Genomic DNA, 19,737 nt, shown 5'->3' on the forward strand with positions numbered 1-19,737 from the left:
AGCGCCACCCGCATCCCTTCTCATTTAGTTACACAGAGGTTAAGATTATATCCAGTCTCTACTGAGCCTTCATCCTCATTTGCTTGCATGGCATTTACGCATTTCTCTGTGAATATTTTGTTTGCCCTATATTTTTCAGTGAGACACAGTTGGTGCCATGGTCTAAACCCAACCTAAACCTCTTGGGCTTGCTGATCAGAAGGTCGGCGGTTCAAATCCCCGCAACAGAGCGAGCTCCCGTTGCTCGGCCCCAGCTCCTGCCAACCTAGCAGTTCAAAAGCACCCCAAAAAGTGCAAATAGATAAATAGGTACTGCTCCAGTGGGAAGGTAAATGGCGTTTCTGTGCACTGCTCTGGTTTCTGGCCACATGACCCAGAAAAATTGTCTGCGGACAAACACCGGCTCCCTCGGCCTGTAAAGCGAGATGAGCGCCGCAACCCCAGAGCTGTTCGCGACTGGACTTAACTGTCAGGGGTCTTTTCCCTTAACCTTTTACATTTTTCAGTGCCATTCCCCTTCCCTTTCCTAACTTCAAAAGACCCCAATTCTTTTAAAAGTGCTAAGCCATTTTAGCTGCAGAAACCTGACATTCTCAAACCCCTCGTACAAAATACTGTCAATCTCGGAGTTACCTAAGCCTTTGTAATGGAATATCCAAAAAAAGGCATCCTTAACTCTCCTGGGTCTTGGGAAGTCCTCTTTAAGAATGTCAAGGCAGTTGCTACCTCACTCTGTTCCAACGAAGCTGTTATGTACTGAGTTGAATAGGATCCAAAATGCAGCAGTCTGATTGGTCCCAGAACAATAGGATTCAGAATGCAGCAGTCTGATTGGTCCTAGAACAATGCAGCAGTATGATTGGTCTGGAGGAGCCACCCAATCCAGCTCCAGATGGAAGTGAATCCACAACCTGATTGGCCTACAGGAGAATTCCGGAATTAGCCAATCACGTGCAGCCCATTGTGTAAATAATGTATATAAAGCAGATACTTTGGGGGAACATATACCTCCTCACCACTATGAGCTGAATGAAGAGCATGAAATCCACTCTTGACTTCGAGTATATTTCAGAACCATTGATCTCTCCTTGAACCAACCCAGTCCATCTCCTTCCAATGGACAAGAGTTAAGAGGGCAGGTGATTCAAACAAATGGGTGGCTGCAACTGAGCCGCTCCACAGCTTTCCCCAGACACCGTGTGCTGGAGGTTGCTATGGGCGGTGTGGTTATCACCACAAAAGCATGTATCACCTGAACGGGGGCTCGCTTTCACTTCTTTGCTGATAAAGGCCCGTCTCTTTGCCACTGGTCATTCACAGCTTCCCTTCCCTCAGTGGCAGACCCTCCAACCATGCTGGGAAAGCCACATCCTTGCCAAGAAGCAGTAATGATTTCCTCCTCTCTTCCAGAGCTTACGGCCATCGAACTGTGCCACAATCCAGAGCATTGTGAAAGCTGTCAGAGTCATTCCAGGCGTTCCAGAGCCCTACAAAATGAACTTTCTGGCTGTTCTGCTCCTTGATTTGAGCAGATACATTGTGTTAACAGCTGTGATGGGAATTTTATGGTCTTAGATATATGGTAATGTTCATAACCGCACATACATAGATCAGCACAGGAAGACCAACCTGGAACCATTTTGATTCCTAAACTGATCAAATGTTTTCTCTGCATGGTCAAAGTGGAAAAGCCTCCCCATTGTCTTTTCCTTCACAAATCCTGTCTTAAGGGTGTTTGAATAGGGTGTGAGCCTGTGACCAGGCCCAGGAACTAAGTATTTATCACTACAAAAGCATGGCCAGGCTCCCCAGGCAATCCAATCAAGTAACCTGCCAGACAGGAGATAATCAGCGACAGGAGAAGAACAACATGCAAATGTTCTGTTTTAGACAGCTTTTTTGTGTGAAGGTGTGATGTATCTGAGGGGTGGTCTTAGGTTTCTGAGGGGTGGTCTTGATCTACAGGATGGGAATTTCAAAAGTCTTCATAAGGCCTTGCATGCCTCCTTTCCTGCGGGTGAGGGGAGCACCCTGTTGCAACAGATCAATAAAGATCAAGCTTACTAGCTGCTTTGCTTCTCAATATTCTCTGGTTGGCCTCTGTTATTGTTATGTACTGAGTTGAATAGGATCCAAACTGCAGCAGTCTGATTGGTCCTAGAACAATAGGATCCAAAAGGCAGCAGTCTGATTGGTCCTAGAACAATGCAGCAGTATGATTGGTTGGCAGGAACTACCCAATCATGCTCCAGATAGAAGTGAATCCACAACCTGATTGGCTTACAGTAGAATTCCGGAATTAACCAATCATGTGCAGCCCATTGTGTAAATAATGTATATAAAGCAGATACTTTGAGGGGACTTTCATTCATTCCTCCTCACCACTATGAGCTGAATAAAGAGCATGAAATCACTTTGCGACTCTGAGTTTATTTCAGTTATTTTCTCCTACCAATAGGGAACCTATGTAAGGACTCTATATGGGCTCTTGGATACCTCATAAGGGAAAAGGGCAATTTTTTATTTACAACACAGCGTACCCCAATACGCCTGTACATGCCAATAAATTTTGGCACGTGTATACGCGATTAGCATTTGATCGTCTTTGGATGAGTGGACTTGAAATTGCAATCGTCTTCGGCGGTGGGGGGGATTGGTTACACATTTTGCCTTCCGATGCTTTCTTAACTTGCATAACAGAGATAATGTTGTTTACCATATTCTTCTATATTTAGAGTCACCCCCCAAAGCTCAACCTCCTAAGAATTTTTAAAGGAAAACTGTGTTTCCGGGATAAGAAACGGACACTTCTTCACTTGCGTACGTACACAAACGCAGTATTTCCATGCAGAATCTGGTCCATTCATGCAGAATTTATACTAAGAAGTTGATCTCACGGAGATATATGTGCCTAGATAGGCAAAATGTTAGTATAATAAAAGGAAATGTGGAAAAGCATTATGCATGGTGAATCATTATTTCCCAATTAATATCACACACCTGCATGAGGAATGGGAACAGAAGGAGACATTCCTCCTTCCATCCAATCATGTGTTGAGAAACCTGGATTACTGCATATGGCAGGGCTCTCCACTCAGGTCAGGAGGTGGCAACACTAAATGCAGCCAGAGAGGCGCTGAGTCTCTTTTATCTTTTAAACAAACAGCAAAGGTGACAGGATTCAATCATCCGAATGAGGTCTCCTACAGATTTTGAAAGGGTTCCTATCTTAGCTCTAGGACACGGAGGAAAGCAGAGGTTTGTTGTTGTTGTTTAGTCGTTTAGTCGTGTCCGACTCTTCGTGACCCCATGGACCAGAGCACGCCAGGCCCTCCTGTCTTCCACTGCCTCCCACAGTTTGGTCAAACTCATGCTGGTAGCTTCGAGAACACTATCCAACCATCTCGTCCTCTGTCGTCCCCTTCTCCTTGTGCCCTCCATCAGGGTCTTTTCCAGGGAGTCTTCTCTTCCCATGAGGTGGCCAAAGTATTGGAGCCTCAGCTTCAGCATCTGTCCTTCCAGTGAGCACTCAGGGCTGATTTTCTTAAGAATGGATAGGTTTGATCTTCTTAAGCAGAGGTTTAGAAGTTTCCAAAAGGCTGAGTAGGCCTTATTTGGTCTGGGAGCTGCTGAATGAAGCCCAGGGCTCTTGGATGAGACCAGCCAAGTGAGTACACATACAAACCACACGAGCCAGAGCTGTCTTTACGATACGATACGATACAATATACAATACAATACAATACAACATGATACGATAATCTTTATTGTCATTGTCTCATACAGAACAACGAAATTGAAAATCTACATCAGACATTCAGAAACCAACAAGCCTGCTATCCCAGCTATCCCATCCTGGTTTGCCCCCTAAAAACTCTGATACCCCGTAATTAAATACAATATACTCCCATAGAGACTACCTTACACTGCGTTTAAAACCAAAATCGCATTTGAATAGAAACTATTTCTCAGGCGGCTAGTCCTAGTCTTTATAACCCTGTGCCTTCTTCCAGAAGGCAAAAGCTGAAAGAGATTATTTCCAGGGTGTGCAATATCCTGCGCTATCTCTGCAGCTTTCTTATGGCACCTGGAAGCATAGATTTGATCCAAGGTAGGGAGAGTGCACCCAATTATTCTGGGGGTGCAAGGGGTGCAGGGCACCCGGGTGCTGAATTCTGGGGGGCGCCAAATGTATACCTACTGTTTACTGGTCCCTCTTTATTGGCGGCGGTGAAAAGCAATAGAGTGAAAGTCCCGCCCCCGGCACTCTGTTACTCCATAGCATTTTTTTCTGCTGCATCATTGTTACATATGAGCAATTTCCCCTCCCAAAGAACTTCTCCCCTCCCAAAAAAAGTTCATCAAAAGTTAATTTGGGGGCTAAACTAAATTTGGGGCCGCTGGGCAGATCTTTGCACCCTGGCGGAGCATATGCTAAAGACAGCCCTGACACAAGCAAATGAACCTTAATCAGTTTTATCACCTTTCCTATGGCCCCTTCACCAAGCATTTTAAATTTGTTTTGTAGGTACTTCTAGTTTCCCTTGGGACGCGCGTGGGTGGCGCTGTGGGTTAAACCACAGAGCCTAGGGCTTGACGATCAGAAGGTCGGCAGTTCGAATCCCCGCAACAGGGTGAGCTCCCGTTGCTCGGTCCCTGCTCCTGCCAACCTAGCAGTTCGAAAGCACATCAAAGTGCAAGTAGATAAATAGGTACCGCTCCGGCGGGAAGTTAAACAGCGTTTCCATGCGCTGCTCTGGTTCGCCAGAAGCGGCTTAGTCATGCTGGCCACATGACCCGGAAGCTGTACGCCGGCTCCCTCGGCCAATAAAGCGAGATGAGCGCCGCAACCCCAAAGTCGGCCACAACTGGACCTAATGGTCAGGGGTCCGCCCCCCCCCCCGTTTCCCTTGACTTTAACTTGTTGCTCGGTTGACAGGCAAACTGTTTTTGTTTTGTTTTGTTGCGGGAGATCCTAGGTACACGCTCAGGGAAACTTGACCTTATCTTTTCTCAGTGGTGCAAAGGAAACAGGAAGTGTGGGAATCTCACGGACAGCTCCATCCATCTCGCCCAAGGGCAAGTTCCCACAACTCATCCAAAGCCTTTCCTCTACCTGGCTGATGAGAGATATGATGAGTTGAGAAACCTGAATAGCAGGATCACAGAAGTGGTCATTTCCTAGAAGCCTAGGAAATTTGAGGCACACCTACTTCTAAGCCTATTTGTAAAAAATGATAGCAAGAATGACTCTCAGAAGGGCTCACAAGGTTGAAGGGTGCTTTGCTCTTGATTATATATGACTCTTTGGCAGTGGCGTAGCGTGGGTTGTCAGCACCCGGGGCAAGGCAAGTAATTTGCGCCCCCTAACCCGTGGATTTGCGCCCCCTAACCCGTGGATTTGCGCGCCCTAACCCGTGGATTTGCGCCCCCTAACCTGTGGATTGCCCTAACCCCAGATGTTGCGCCCGGTGCGGCCGGCCCCCCCCCCCTGCACCCCCCACGCTACGCCACTGCTCTTTGGAAGTCACCAAAACCTGGAGTAGGACTACTTAACTTCTACCTGCTATGGCTTCAGTGCTCATTCTAGCTGTTATCTGTGCAGACTGTGGGAGCTTATTGTACCAGAATTCCATCATATTGTTATAGATTCTTTTGGGTGGGGTCCCCTTAAACCAGAGGTCAGCAAACGTTTTCAGCAGGGGGCCAGTCCACTGTCCCTCAGACTTTGTGGGGGGGCCGGACTATATTTTGGAAAAAGAAAGAAAGAATGAATTCCTATGCCCCACAAATAACCCAGAGGTGCGTTTTAAATAAAAGGACACATTCTACTCATGTAAAAGCACATTGTTTCCCAGACTGTCTGCGGGCCGGATTGAGAAGGCGACCGAACGGGATCTGGCCCCCAGGCCTTTAGTTTGCTAGAGACACCGGCGGTTGTTCACAAAAAATGCACCCTAGCCTCTTCACTGGTTTATTTCCTCAGGACACAATAGATTCCCAATATTGAATGCACAGAAGCAGCATGCCACCCTACCTTAAACAAGGTGCTGGTGAGAGTCCATGGCAGAGCAGAGGCCACATTCTGTGCCCCTGCCTGTCTAGGTAAAGGTAAAGGGACCCCTGACCATTAGGTCCAGTTGTGGACGATTCTGGGGTTGCAGCGCTCATCTCACTTTATTGGCCAAGGGAGCCAGCGTACAGCTTCCGGGTCATGTGGCCAGCATGACTAAGCCGCTTCTGGCGAACCAGAGCAGCACATGGAAATGCCGTTTACCTTCCCGCCAGAGCGGTACCTATTTATTTACTTGCACTTTGATGTGCTTTCGAACTGCTAGGTTGGCAAGAGCAGGGACCGAACAACGGGAGCTCACCCCATCGCGGGGATTCGAACCGCCAACCTTCTGATTGGCAAGTCCTAGGCTTTGTGGTTTAACCCACAGCGCCACCCGCGTCCCTCGTAGTTTGCCTACCCATGCCTTAAACCCTAAGAATGAATAAATGCTAGGTTTTTGATTAATTGGGATGTAGATTAAAGTACAAGCTGCCAAACTTTGCCAACAGGGAATCCCTGGACTGGTTTACACAAACCATCCTGGCTGGTTTAGTAAAGAGCAAACCTCTTAACATGACAAAAGGGTTTGGTGGGCCATTGGGGAGGAATGGCTTGGGGAGTAAGAGGTTACCAAGGTGACGGGGGGTGTGGAAGCAAGGAATGGTGGGAGGAAGAAGCAGGAAGAAGAGTTGAGATCCATCTTGGGCAGGCTGGCTGAAGGCAGGCTGGGAGAAATGCCTTAGACTCCAGCTCTGCACAGCTGTGGGGGACAAGCCCCTCTTGAAATGGCCATGCTGTAAGATCTGGACTCTCTTCCATGCAGACTGAAAGTGTAAATAGGTGAAGAAAGCACATTTCTTAAAGCCGTGACAGTCTCGACCGTGTCTTCCATTCTGCAAAGGAACACAGGTCCCCGTGGGGTTGCCTGGGACCTCATGGGCTCTGGCCACCGCTCAGCAGAGAGAGGGGCAGGCACCCGACTTTTGTAACAATATGCGCTGACTTCTTTCTTCTCATCACAAATCAAGGTCCAGTGACTGCGCCATAGAACTTGCTTCCCTCGGAGGCTTGCCTGAGCCCCATAAAGAGCTTCATGTTGGAACGCATTACCGTATATCTAAGGAAGGAAGCTTTGAGTGCAAAAGGGCTACATAACAATAACAATTTATTATTTATTATTGCCGCCCATCTGAGTGGGTTGCCCCAGGTACTCTGGGCAGCTCCCAACATCATCATCATCATCATCATCATAGATTCAGGTAGGTAACCGTGTTGGTCTGACGTAGTCGAAATATAAATAAACAATAAAAAATTGTCCAGTAGCACCTTAAAGGTAAAGGGACCCCTGACCATTAGGTCCAGCCGTGGCCGACTCTGGGGTTGCAGCGCTCATCTCGCTCTATAAGCGGAGGGAGCCGGCGTTTGTCCGCAGACAGCTTCCGGGTCATGTGGCCAGCATGACTAAGCTGCTTCTGGCGAACCAGAGCAGCACACGGAAACGCCGTTTACCTTCCCGCTGGAGCTGTACCTATTTATCTACTTGCACCTTGACGTGCTTTCGAACTGCTAGGTTGGCAGTAGCAGGGACCGAGCAACGGGAGCTCACCCCGACCTTCTGATCGGCAAGCCCTAGGCTCTGTGGTTTAACCCACAGCGCCACCCGCGCACCTTGGACACTAACTAAGTTTGTTCTTGGTATAAGCTTTCGTGTATCTGAAGAAGTGTGCATGCACACAAAAGCTTATACCAAGAACAAACTTATTTGGTTTGTAAGGCGCTACTGGACAATAATAATGTTTGTTACTTACCAGAAAAGCAAGGAATTGCCATCCTATCCACCCAAGTGATAACTGACAGTCCGGGGGAGGGGGGAGATGACACAAAGCAGATCATCTTCTGTGTACAAACAATAGCACTTAGCTGATAAATGAGTCCCCTTTATGGGTATTTGCAACGTCATAGGATTGTGTCTTACATCAGAGCACATTGGCGCCGTTTGGAAAGTATTTTAAGGAACTTTGGTGCTATAGTGCGGGGGTGTTAATATTTTGCTGCGGCAATCTAGGAAAACCCTTTACAAACCTCCCTCCCCTCCCCCTCCAACCCTCAACAGGCATCCTAAAATACATATTGTCGCTGGCAAGGAAATGACAACGGGACATCATTAAGCAACGATGACCCCCCAAAGGAGAACATAGATTCCATCGTGGGCTTTCATGAGCCATATGTGCTCGTCCGCATGTTTATAGAATCTTCATTAGTGAAGAGCCGTAATAGATAAGGGACTGAAATGTTAGCATCAATCGCTGAGATAAGGGCAAGTGTATGACCAGTCTACTTGACAATTCACAAGGGTCTGGGGCTGGGGAAAAGAGCGGCCGCAACACAGCTTCAGAAAGCGTCTAGCTTTTGGTTTTGCTCCACTACTCACTCCTCAGACTCTAATCGGACAAGACGTTCCTGGATCTCTGTTGGCTTTTCCCCCACCGGAGAACGAAGCACATGCAAAATGTACTGTTTGGGTGCCTTGGCTCTTGTGAATGTCGTCTTGGTCCATCTGACAAACAGCAAACCTGTGGATGTTAGGAGCGGATTACTCACCGCGGGAAACTCTCCCGAACACTCTGGTGACCTTGGGAATATGGATGAAGAGGTCCCTTTTGACTTTCAGGCTTTCCTGGAGAATCTGAAAGCTGATTTCCTGAGGAACTTGAACTTATCAGAGATACCTTCGCAGGAGAAGATGCAAGAGGAGCCACCCCAATTCATGATTGATTTGTACAATCGATATACCAAGGACAAGTCTTCCAGCCCCATATCCAACATTGTCCGTAGCTTCAGTCCTGAAGGTATGAGGGTTTTCTTCCACAATGTGTGGGCTTGGTTTTCCCAGTGGGTAGGAATCCTACAGTGGAATCCTTTGTGTGCCTACTCAAAAGTAAGTCCTATTAAGTTCAATGGATCTTACATGAAGTGTTTATAAAATTGCAGCTGTAGTTACTTGCTCTATCAGCAAGCCTGATCGTTCTTCACTTTTCCTTATACAGTGGTACCTCAGGTTAAGTACTTAATTCATTCCGGAGGTCCGTTCTTAACCTGAAACTGTTCTTAACCTGAAGCACCACTTTAGCTAATGGGGCCTCCTGCTGCCGCCGTGCCACCGGAGCCCGATTTCTGTTCTCATCCTGAAGCAAATTTCTTAACCTGAAGCACTATTTCTGGGTTAGCGGAGTGTGTATCCTGAAGCGTATGTAACCTGAGGTACCACTGTGTAATATAAAAGATGTTGTTTTCTTTTTAAATCAAGAAGAAATCAGATAACAGCAATAAACTGATAATGTAATTTAGGGCTTGCTTGTCAAAACATCTCTGGCACTCTGCCCCTGCCAACTGAACAGCCAGCCAACCTTTCTGAGTTTATTCCTGATGTCAATTGTCTCCCCAGCGAAGGTCCTGTTTCTGGCAGTGCCCAAACCGCGATACTTCAATAGGGTTTTAAAATTAGCTCTGGTTTTCAAGAAATTGGGATTGCCACACATTCAGAATTTCAGCTGGGCTGTAATGTCCGGGGAAATTCCATGTCAAAGAGTAGAGATTTTTGAGATTTTGCAGGGGGGGCGGGACTTTGGGGAAAACTCAAAAACTCAACAGTGTTGCGCGCGCCCCCCCAAAAAAGCTCAGAACTTTGCCAAAAAACATTTTGCTCAATAACTTTTGTGTCCAGATTTTCAATTATTGAAATATGACAGCCCTATTAAATAAAAAACAACAACCCCAATCTGAGGTTTGAGCCCATCTTTATTTGCTATGCTTCAAGGGAGACCCAAAAAATACTTTCCTCTTCGCACCAATGTGAAGCCACCTTAGGGTGCCTTTTTTAAAAAGTGAAACTAATTAAAAGAATAGCAACTAGGACCACATTTCAGGAACAATTGTAGGCGCCAGTTCCTGGGGGCCAAGGCACTTTGTCCCGTCCCCCCCAGTTTTTTTTTGTTTCTTTGGTTTTGTTTTTTTGAGGACATCCTCAATGTTCAGAGGATGTTCAGCTCCACTCCCTGACTCCCTGCATGCGATGTCAGTACATCACGTTGGGCCCCCTCAACTGTCTGAGAAGCTGGCGCCCCGGGAACGCTACCAGGAATAGAATTCAGATAGCAAAATAATTATGATTGCTAAGGTTATTGGTTTATTTTGGGTTTTTTTTAAAAAAATGTTTATTAAAGTTTTACAAAACGTACATCACATATAACAAAACAAAAACAAATCAACAGACAAAAAATAACAAGAAAAAGAAGAAAAAGAAAGAAAATTCCACTTTTAAATTTCAAAATTCCATATCCCTCTTTCCTGACCTCCTCACATCTCCCTTTTTTGTATTCCTCTTTACTCCGTCAGATTCAGCAAATTCTAACCCATTTCCAACCTCGTTTATAATTATATATTTCCACTTATTATGTCTCTAATTTCCCTTATCTTGATCCTTTACTCCACCTCATATACTTTGACATAATATTATTCTAGTCATACCCCCTCCTTATTAAAACTCTTCTTTTCATAACTCTTTTAACTATGTCCCAAAAGCCATGTTACCTTCACATCCCACATCATTTTAACACTCAAACATTTTACAATATTTTTGTAGGTAGTTCTTGAACTTTTTCCAATCCTCTTCCATCAATTCTTCTCCCTGGTCACGGATTCTGCCAGTCATTTCTGCCATCTCCATGTAGTCAATCACTTGCATCTGCCACTCTTCCACGGTGGGTAGATCTTGTGTCTTCCAATACTTGGCGAGAAGTATTCTTGCTGCTGTTGTTGCGTACATAAAAAATGTTCTATCTTTCTTTGGCATCAATTGGCCGACTATGCCCAAAAGGAAGGCCTCTGGTTTCTTAGGAAAGGTAAATTTAAATACCTTCTTCAGTTCATTATATATCATTTCCCAGTAAGTAAGGTTATTGGTTTATTTTGGTTCTGGTTATGTGTTTTTTGTTTGCTCTCGTTTTGCATTATTATGTTGTGAACCGCCCTGGGATCTTCAGATAATAATAATAATAATAATAATAATAATAATAATAATAATAATAATTTATTATTTATACCCCTCCCATCTGGCTGGGCTTCCCCAGCCACTCTGGGCGGCTTCCCAAAAAATATTAAAATACAGTAATCCATTAAACATTAAAAGCTTCCCTAAACTGGGCTGCCTTCAGATGTCTTCTAAAAGTCTGGCAGTTGTTGTTCTCTTTGACATCTAGTGGGAGGGCGTTCCACAGGGAGGGCACCCCAACCGAGAAGGCTCTCTGCCTGGTTCCCTGGCAGTATATAAATTAATTATAATAATGAGATAAAATGTGCTCAGCAATTCTATTCGCTTATGACCTTTAAAAGTGGAGCTCCAAAAGGGGCAGAAAGTTAAGTGGAAACTCTGTCTTCCCCCGCCCCCCAAAGTGCATGCCAGAATTACTCCCCTCATCCCTTGCCATGTCATGGCGCAGTCCTCATAGAAGGCCATTAGGTAAAGGTAAAGGACCCCTGGACAGTCAAGTCCGGTCAAAGGCGATTGTGGGGTTGCAGCGCTCATCTCGCTTTCAGGCCGAGAGAGCCAGCGTTTGTCCACAGACAGCTTTTCCGGTTCATGTGGCCAGCATGACTAAACAGCTTCTGGAGCAACGGCACACTGTGTCAGAAACCAGAGCGCACGGAAACGCCATTTGCCTCCCCACCACAGCCGTACCTACTTGCACTTTGCTTTTGAACTGCTAGGTTGGCAGGAGCTGGGACAGAGCAACGGGAGCTCACCCTGTTGCGGGGATTCGAACCGCCAACCAAGAGGCTCAGTGGTTTAGACCACAGCGCCACCAGCGTCCCACAAGGAGGCCATTACGAGGTAAATGGAAGGAGGAGCAGAGAAATCAACCTGTGATTTCTTGGGCTTTATCCAGTTTGGCTGCTGAGTGTGCATGTGTTTGATTTGTGCCACAGTGAAGTCCTTCGCTGCTTGTTTATGGGCAGATAGCTGGCCAATAATCTACCAAATGCTAGTGGCTAGGATATATAATTTGTTCTGTAGTGCCTGAAACTGATCCATCGGTGTGAGACCTTTATGTATAAACTGGGATCAGGGCTGGCCTTACCATTAGACAGGGTGGGACATTGGTCTCAGGCGGCAGATGTTGGAGAGCAGTGACAGTAGCCCTCAGCTGTTCCTCTTGAACCTCCAAGGTGTTCCTCACTGTTGCGGAACACCACTTAGTATGTTGTATGGCTTCTCTTAGTTCTCTCCCCCCACCAAAAAAAAATCACCCTTCTGCCTCAAGCACAATGGAGGGTGCCATTGCTAGTACGGCTGGTGATTCTGCTGCCAGCCCAATTAACAGGCAATCAAACGTTTTGGGAAAACCCTGGGCTTTTTTCATTGACGCCCTCCCCACATTCAGGGCAGGGAAGGGGGGCCCATTCATCCTGAGAGAAACAGAACAAGCCCATAACCTCCAACAGTTCTCTGATGAAAATGTTGTTGTTTAGTCGTTTAGTGGTGTCTGACTCTTTGTGACCCCATGGACCAGAGCACGCCAGGCACTTCTGTCTTCCACTGCCTCCCACAGTTTGGTCAAACTCATGCTGGTAGCTTCGAGAACACTGTCCAACCATCTCGTCCTCTGTCGTCCCCTTCTCCTTGTGCCCTCCATCTTTACCAACATCAGGGACTTTTCCAGGGAGTCTTCTCTTCTCATGAGGTGGTCAAAGTATTGGAGTCTCAGCTTCAGGATCTGTCCTTCCAGTGAGCACTCAGGGCTGATTTCCTTCAGAATGGAGAGGTTTGATCTTCTTGCAGTCCATGGGACTCTCAAGAGTCTCCTTCAGCACTGATGAAAATAGGGACATCCTATTCAATCGTGGTGGTGGTGATGGTGATGTTTATGATATTTATACCCCACCCATCTGACTGAGTTGCCCCAGCCACTCTGGACAGCTTCCAACATACAGTGGACCCTCCGGATATGAATTAAATTCATTCCAGGGGTCTATCCGCATCCTGAAAAATCTGTAGGCAGAGGCACCACTTCTGCGCACGCACATGGCGCGATTGAGCACTTCTGCACATGTCGTGTTCATAAACTGAAAGTTACATATCCAGAGCAGTCTGTAACTAGAGAGTCCACTGTATATAAAAACATAATAAAACATTTTTTTTTAAACTTTCCTATTCAGGGCTCCCTTCAGGTGTCTTCTAAAGGATGTATAAATACTTATTTTCTTGGCTCGGGGGCCGCATAACTCCATACCCTCCAACATTTCTCCAGTGAAAACAGGGACGTCCTAAGGAAAAGTGGGACATTCCAGGATCAAATGAGAAACCAGGGCGGCTTCTGTAAATCCGGGACTGTCCCAGGAAAATAAGGACACTGGGAGGGTCTAGATCTCTCTCTCTCTCTTTGCCAGGCAGTTTTCTTTTAATGCACTGAAATCATTCCACAACAATAGGAGATGGAGGCTTTAGATACTGAACCTCGCTGTCATAGTAAGTCTGTTAGAAATATTAAAAGGATCCCTAATTTCACCCATAAAATGTTGTCTACTGGCTGCAAGCAGAATATTCATTACTATTTTGATTTACATGAGAGCTTGTAACACCAGCAGCAGCAAGCCATCAATTAAGATTCAGGTCTAAGACCTATTCCTAATAATAATAGTAAAAACAACAACAACAACAGTGCTTTTTTCTAAAAAAAAAAATGTTTAGGGGTACATTCATTTTCCTACTCATATTGAAATACTGCCGCTCAATGAGGCCAAACTTAGATTCACGAAATGTTTAGGGGTATGTGTACCCCTGTGTACCCCCCAGAAAAAAGCAATGATGATATTTTTATTGTTTTCATCATACAGCTGACTAGGTTTTTTGCAGGATGAGGAAGCATCTCAAGATGTTTAGACAGTCTCTCTCATGATCTTGCTTAGTTTCTGAATCTTGGTCTTTGTCGACATGTCAACGAATTTCTCTCCAATGCTGACAACCATTCCACCCAAGATTCTTGGGTCAGTCTTTATTGCCAGTTTCAGTATTTCTCCTTTAGCTAAAAAGCCATTCAAAGCTGCCTTCAACTCCGTAAGATTAGCTTCATCCAAGGGCTGAGCAGTTGTTACGGAGCATAAAACTTCTCCACGGAATGCACTCATAATCTTAGCAAATGCAGAAATTACACCTGGCGTGTTTTTCAAGCAACCATTTTCAGTAAGCAAATTGATAAAGTTGACAGTGACAGGTGACATTTTCTCTTTAGCTAAAATTTCATTCACGGTCTTTTGCTTTACTGCACTCTTTACGTGAGGATTCATGACAATGACAGATAATTTTGGGTCCTTCAGAAGTGTCAGAACTCGAGTCAGCTCTTTCTCAACCTGGTCCAACTTCTTCTGCTTAGAAGCAGCAGAGTAGAGCACAGTGGCATATCGACCTTCCAGCCCAAATACTTGAATTGGTGGCTGTACCAGTTTTGATGCTGGCCTGATTAGGGAGGTGCTGAAGTGGCGCACCTTCTGAGCCAACCCTGCTGCAGCAGCCATCTTCTCCTCCTGTAGGTCAAGCCGGGCCCTTTCCCCATGATGCTGATATTTTAATTTATTTGTACCCCGCCCAACTGACTGGGTTGCCTACATTTCATATCTCCCACCCCGCAATAACAGAGAGCTATGGTAACAATAGGGACGCGGGTGGCACTGTGGGTTAAACCACAGAGCCTAGGGCTTGCCGATCAGAAGGTCGGCGGTTCGAATCCCCGCGATGGGGTGAGCTCCCGTTGCTCAGTCCCTGCTCCTGCCAACCTAGCAGTTCAAAAGCACCTCAAAGTGCAAGTAGATAAATACGGTAGGTACTGCTCCAGCAGGAAGGTAAACGGCGTTTCCGTGCGCTGCTCTGGTTTGCCAGAAGTGGCTTAATCATGCTGGCCACATGACCCGGAAGCTGTATGCCGGCTCCCTCGGCCAATAAAGCAAGATGAGCGCCGCAACCCCAGAGTCGGCCATGACTGGACCTAATGGTCAGGGGTCCCTTTACCTTTACCTTATGGTAACAATGCTTATCAATTTTCTCCCACAGATATTGCCTCAGGGGAAATGGATCCCTCTCAGAAATACATCTTGCTTTTCAATGTCTCCATCCCATGGCATGAAGAAGTCACCAGAGCTGAGCTTCGGATCCACACTGCTTGTCAGGAGGAGGCAGAGTGTTTCTCTCGCCTTCAAGGAAATGTGGTCATCTATGGCAGTCTAGGAGGGGATCCCTGGGAGAAACCAAAAGATGCCCAATCTTTCCTAGTCTCCAAAGAAATCCACGAATGCGGCTGGGTGATGTTTGATATGTCTGGCACTGTGAAAAGATGGGTCAAGGCGGAGAAAGCAAGGACTACCAGCCAGCTACAGATCACCGTGGAAAGTCATGTTCAGAGGGAGCCCACCTGTGGAAAGCCGCGCATCAGTGTAACACCTGAGTCCAACCGTTTGCCCTTGCTGATAGTGTTTTCCAACGATAATGGCAACAGAATCAAGGAGAACCACAGGGAACTTCAGGAAATGATGGCGCACGAACAGGAGAGCGTGCTTAAGAATGACACTGTTCACAAGCAGAATGCGTTGCCTGTCGGCGGAACCCACCGTTCTCCATCTAGAAGCAAACGCAGCGTTGAAAGCAACCACTGTCGGAGAACGTCTCTTCACGTCAACTTCAAAGAAATTGGCTGGAATTGGATCATTGCGCCCTCGGATTATGAGGCGTTTGAGTGCAAAGGGGGCTGCTTCTTTCCTTTGACCGATAACGTCACCCCGACCAAACACGCTATCATCCAGACCTTGGTGCACTACAAGAACCCCAAGAAAGCAGCCAAGGCTTGTTGCGTTCCCACCAAGCTGGAAGCCATTTCCTTGCTTTACAATGACGATGCCGGGACGCCCACTCTGAAATACCAGTACGAAGGGATGAAGGTAGCAGAATGTGGCTGTAGGTAGGAGAGCAGAGGACCTCTCCTTCATAACTGAACCAAGCGGTGGAAATATCTCTGCGGATATTTCATAGAATGGCACTTGTTGGAAATAAATGGCTAAGTATGCGAACGGTTGTCTTCCAAGCTGACACCTACCTTTCTCTCTCTCAAGAGACAGACACACAGAGAGAGAATCTGAGACCAAAACTGAAAAATTGGAACAGCTACAGCTTATCTTAGGCCACCCATGGTATTGCAAATGTGTCTAGTAGTATTTGAGTTTGATGCATCTCACGGTCCATACTAGATCTGCTTAGGACACTGGCCACCTGATCCACATGCCTTCATGAACTTCTAATTGTGCCTTTTTGTGGTGTCTCTTCATTCTTCCTGAGGCTGATCATGGAAGTATTGGCAATTTGAGGCAGAGTCGTATGAAACATTTCGTTTTGTCGTCGTGTCCATTGCGTTGTAACCATGTTCCTTCCCATTTTCCTTTCTCCGTGACAATGTCGAGGTCTACATACTGTTTCTAAGCCCATATAATACCATCTTGCCTCTTTTGTTTTCCAGAATATTGACGTTTTCTCATTTCAAATTATTATTTCCCCCGTTTGCCAGATAGTAATAAAAGGTACACTTAGCAGCTTGAAATTCTGCAGCACTTTAACCCAAAGGGGAGCTGTTGAGATGGCAAGTAGAAAGTCTTTAAAATTTTGTCAACCAGCTATTTGGCAGAGAAGGGGAGTGAAGGTGAGGGATTTTAATTTAATTTATTACCCACACTTTGCCTTAAGGCATAGCTGTCAACTTACAGATTTGAAAATAAGGGACCAGCAGCCTTGAAAATAAGGGATCAGCAGCCAAAATAAGGGATTTTCCAGGCACAGGTATGTTCAACTTCTGAGCCCCTCCGAGCCAAAGGCAGAAAGCCCAGACAGCAGCCAAACGAAGCCTCAAGCGGTGGTTCCCACAGCACAGCAACCCGGCAAAGGGGATGCAGCAAGGAAAACCACCGTCACTGGGAAGCGCTGAGCAAAGGCGAGTCCCCAGGCAACGCGGCCAATTTGATTGGCACAAGCATGCAATCTCCACACCCCAGTTGTTCTTAGACTCCTTATTGGGTGAGCAACGCAGCCAAGCAACACAGTTGGAGCCTCCCTCCTCCCTGGCCGGCAGGGAGGGAGGGAGAGGAGCTGCTTCTTTTGAAACCCGGGAAATTTAAGGGACATCATCAATAAGGGGCAGCAGCTGGAAACAGCGCTGGGATAAGGGAGTTTCCTGCCAAATAAGGGATGGTTGACAGCTATGCCCTAAGGTCCTAAACTGTGGCTGCAGAGATTGGTAACTCATAACTGTTGCCTCTTGTGTTGTTGTTTTTTGCTGCATTAGCAGCACTGAAGTGACCTGCCTGGGGTGCAAGCCTGGGCAGTGTGTCTGGAGGTCTTGGGCTGCACAGACAACAGGACCCACCACTCTCGGCCTTGCTGACGCGGTCCAAAGGAAAGCAGAGCAATATGCTTGGCATCAGCTAGGCTGCAGGAGTTGCCAGAAGGAGGCACGCAAGGTGCCATCCAACTGTCTTAGGGACTTCACTCTGGATTTGTGTAGGGCCTACTCCTTTTCTTCTCCCGGAGATATCTGTCAGGAGTGCGTGCAGGAGCCAGGCCCTGTAACCGGTAGGGCTTCACAGGACTGGGGCTTTCCTAAGTTTGTTCTGAAGAGGCAAGGCGTGGCCACACAGGTGAGGCCGATTGGTAACTCACAGCACCTGGTGGCAAGAGCCCGGAAGGGATATAAGGTCAGCATTTCCCTTTGGCTCTTGGCCACAGCAACACGCTTCCTGACTTTGGCTTCTTGAGTGCTGGTTTCATGACCCTCGGACCCTTGGCTTCAGGACTCCTGGCTTCCAGACTCTTGTTCCTGCTCCCACCCCACTGTCTTGCCCCCGGTCCCGACATTCTCCGCCAGGACTTCGACCGCCTGTAAACCGGACCGTGACAATATCCTGCAAGGCAGTGGAGGTTTAGGACCAGAGTTTACCCTCTCCTAGATGAGTTGCCTTCCCAGATGTATGAGCTCCATCTGACCCTCACTTCCGTCTAAAACAGGCATCCCTAACCTTCGGCCCTCCAGATGTTTTGGACTACAATTCCCATCACCCCTGACCACTGGTCCTGTTAGCTAGGGATCATGGGAGTTGTAGGCCAAAACAACTGGAGGGCTGCAGGTTGAGGATGCCTGTTCTAAAAGCATGTGCAGAAAAGGCCTTCTTGACCATTGGGCCCACTTTTGGTCTCGTCCACTCAATCCACCAGAGCCTGTCTTTGCATGCAACTCATTGGCTACTCTCAGCTGGTTTTGGTGGCCAGTGGAAGCCGTTCCACAGGATGTGACCACTGTCCCATGCGGACAGCTTCTAGGTGCCACAGGTGAGAGCCGGGTGCAGGGTAGGTACCAAAGGCACACAAACTCTCCCAGAAGAAGCACGATGCGTCCCCACCAGAACAATTTAAAACGCAGCATTCAGGGCAACTTATGATCACCCAAATGTTGTTGTTTAGTCGTTTAGTCGTGTCCGACTCTTCATGACCCCACGGACCAGAGCACGCCAGGCACTCCTGTCTTCCGCTGCCTCCCGAAGTTTGGTCAAACTCATGCTGGTAGCTTCGAGAACACTGTCCAACCATCTCGTCCTCTGTCGTCCCCTTCTCCTTGTGCCCTCCATCTTTCCCAACATCAGGGTCTTTTCCAGGGAGTCTTCTCTTCTCACGAGGTGGCCAAAGTATTGGAGCCTCAGCTTCACGATCTGTCCTTCCAGTGAGCACTCAGGGCTGATTTCCTTCAGAATGGAGAGGTTTGTTCTTCTTGCAGTCCATGGGACTCTCAAGAGTCTCCTCCAGCACCAGAATTCAAAAGCATCACCAAAATAGGATGGGTCTTAAAATAGGCATGGCAGGCATTTGCCCTTTGAACTTCTGAGGGTGGTGGAGCTACCAAAAGTCCTCTGCCCCAGGGCTGAGCTTAACACCTGAGAGGGTCTGTAGGGAATGAGGTGCTCTTTCAGGTATTGGGGGCCAGAGTCGTTTAGGGCTTTAAACATTAACCCCATTGAATTGGGTCCAGAAACAAACTATCGACCGGTGCAGCTGTTTTTAAACAGGAGTGATGTGAGATCTAAATGTAGCCCCTTCCAAACAGCCCTGCTCCCCCATCCAAGCAGTCAACCACCACAATTTTTAGGTTTTAAGGACACATTCTGCACAGGAAGCCCCGGCCTGGCAGCTGGACCAGGGAGGGGAACAGCATGCAAAAGCACATCATCAAGATACTCAGCCCTTCACCCAGCAATGTGTGCAGAAACCTTCCTCCGCCCATGTCGTGGTGTCCTCTAGGTGCATCAGGGCATAGTACATTCGTAATTGTACTTTGAATAACAATTAATGAATGTATTCTTTGGAATCCACCACTGAACTGTGTTGCAGGAACACCCCCCCCAATCATTCAGTTTGTACAAACACGACACAGACACACACACACACACAACATACACAACGTTTCTGTTATAAATTCATAGTAAATCAACCATACATCGGATTTACACTGGTCCACTTTTATTTTGCTCCATGAAGGAAGGACTATCAAAGGGGGATGGTTTGATACAGGACAGCCATAATCCCTTAACCATACCAGCACATA

The 19,737-nt window shown here is 46.9% G+C and overlaps 2 protein-coding genes across 2 annotated transcripts; one reads left to right on the forward strand and one right to left on the reverse strand.

Annotated features, from left to right (window-relative positions):
- Positions 1–8,292: 8,292 nt before the first annotated feature.
- Positions 8,293–16,275, forward strand: GDF2 (growth differentiation factor 2). The gene is made up of 2 exons (XM_053387907.1): positions 8,293–8,904; positions 15,159–16,275. The coding sequence occupies exons 1-2, from the start codon at positions 8,565–8,567 to the stop codon at positions 16,061–16,063; spliced, it is 1,245 nt and encodes a 414-aa protein (XP_053243882.1). The 5' UTR covers positions 8,293–8,564; the 3' UTR covers positions 16,064–16,275.
- On the reverse strand, positions 13,931–14,655 carry LOC128413659 (ATP synthase subunit O, mitochondrial-like). The gene has a single exon (XM_053387918.1). It carries the CDS (start codon positions 14,624–14,626, stop codon positions 13,991–13,993), a length of 636 nt encoding a protein of 211 aa, XP_053243893.1. The 5' UTR covers positions 14,627–14,655; the 3' UTR covers positions 13,931–13,990.
- Positions 16,276–19,737: the final 3,462 nt, after the last annotated feature.

The sequence above is a fragment of the Podarcis raffonei genome, chromosome 5, assembly GCF_027172205.1.
Source record: "Podarcis raffonei isolate rPodRaf1 chromosome 5, rPodRaf1.pri, whole genome shotgun sequence".
NCBI classification, from domain to species: Eukaryota; Metazoa; Chordata; class Lepidosauria; order Squamata; family Lacertidae; genus Podarcis; species Podarcis raffonei.

Excerpts from the sequence above, each read along its gene's own strand:
- GDF2 (XM_053387907.1), top strand. The coding sequence starts at position 8,565 with ATGTACTGTTTGGGTGCCTTGGCTCTTGTGAATGTCGTCTTGGTCCAT. Across the intron at positions 8,905-15,158 it reads CCGTAGCTTCAGTCCTGAAG|ATATTGCCTCAGGGGAAATG; the intron begins GTATGAGGGTTT and ends TTTCTCCCACAG.
- LOC128413659 (XM_053387918.1), bottom strand. The coding sequence starts at position 14,626 with ATGGCTGCTGCAGCAGGGTTGGCTCAGAAGGTGCGCCACTTCAGCACC.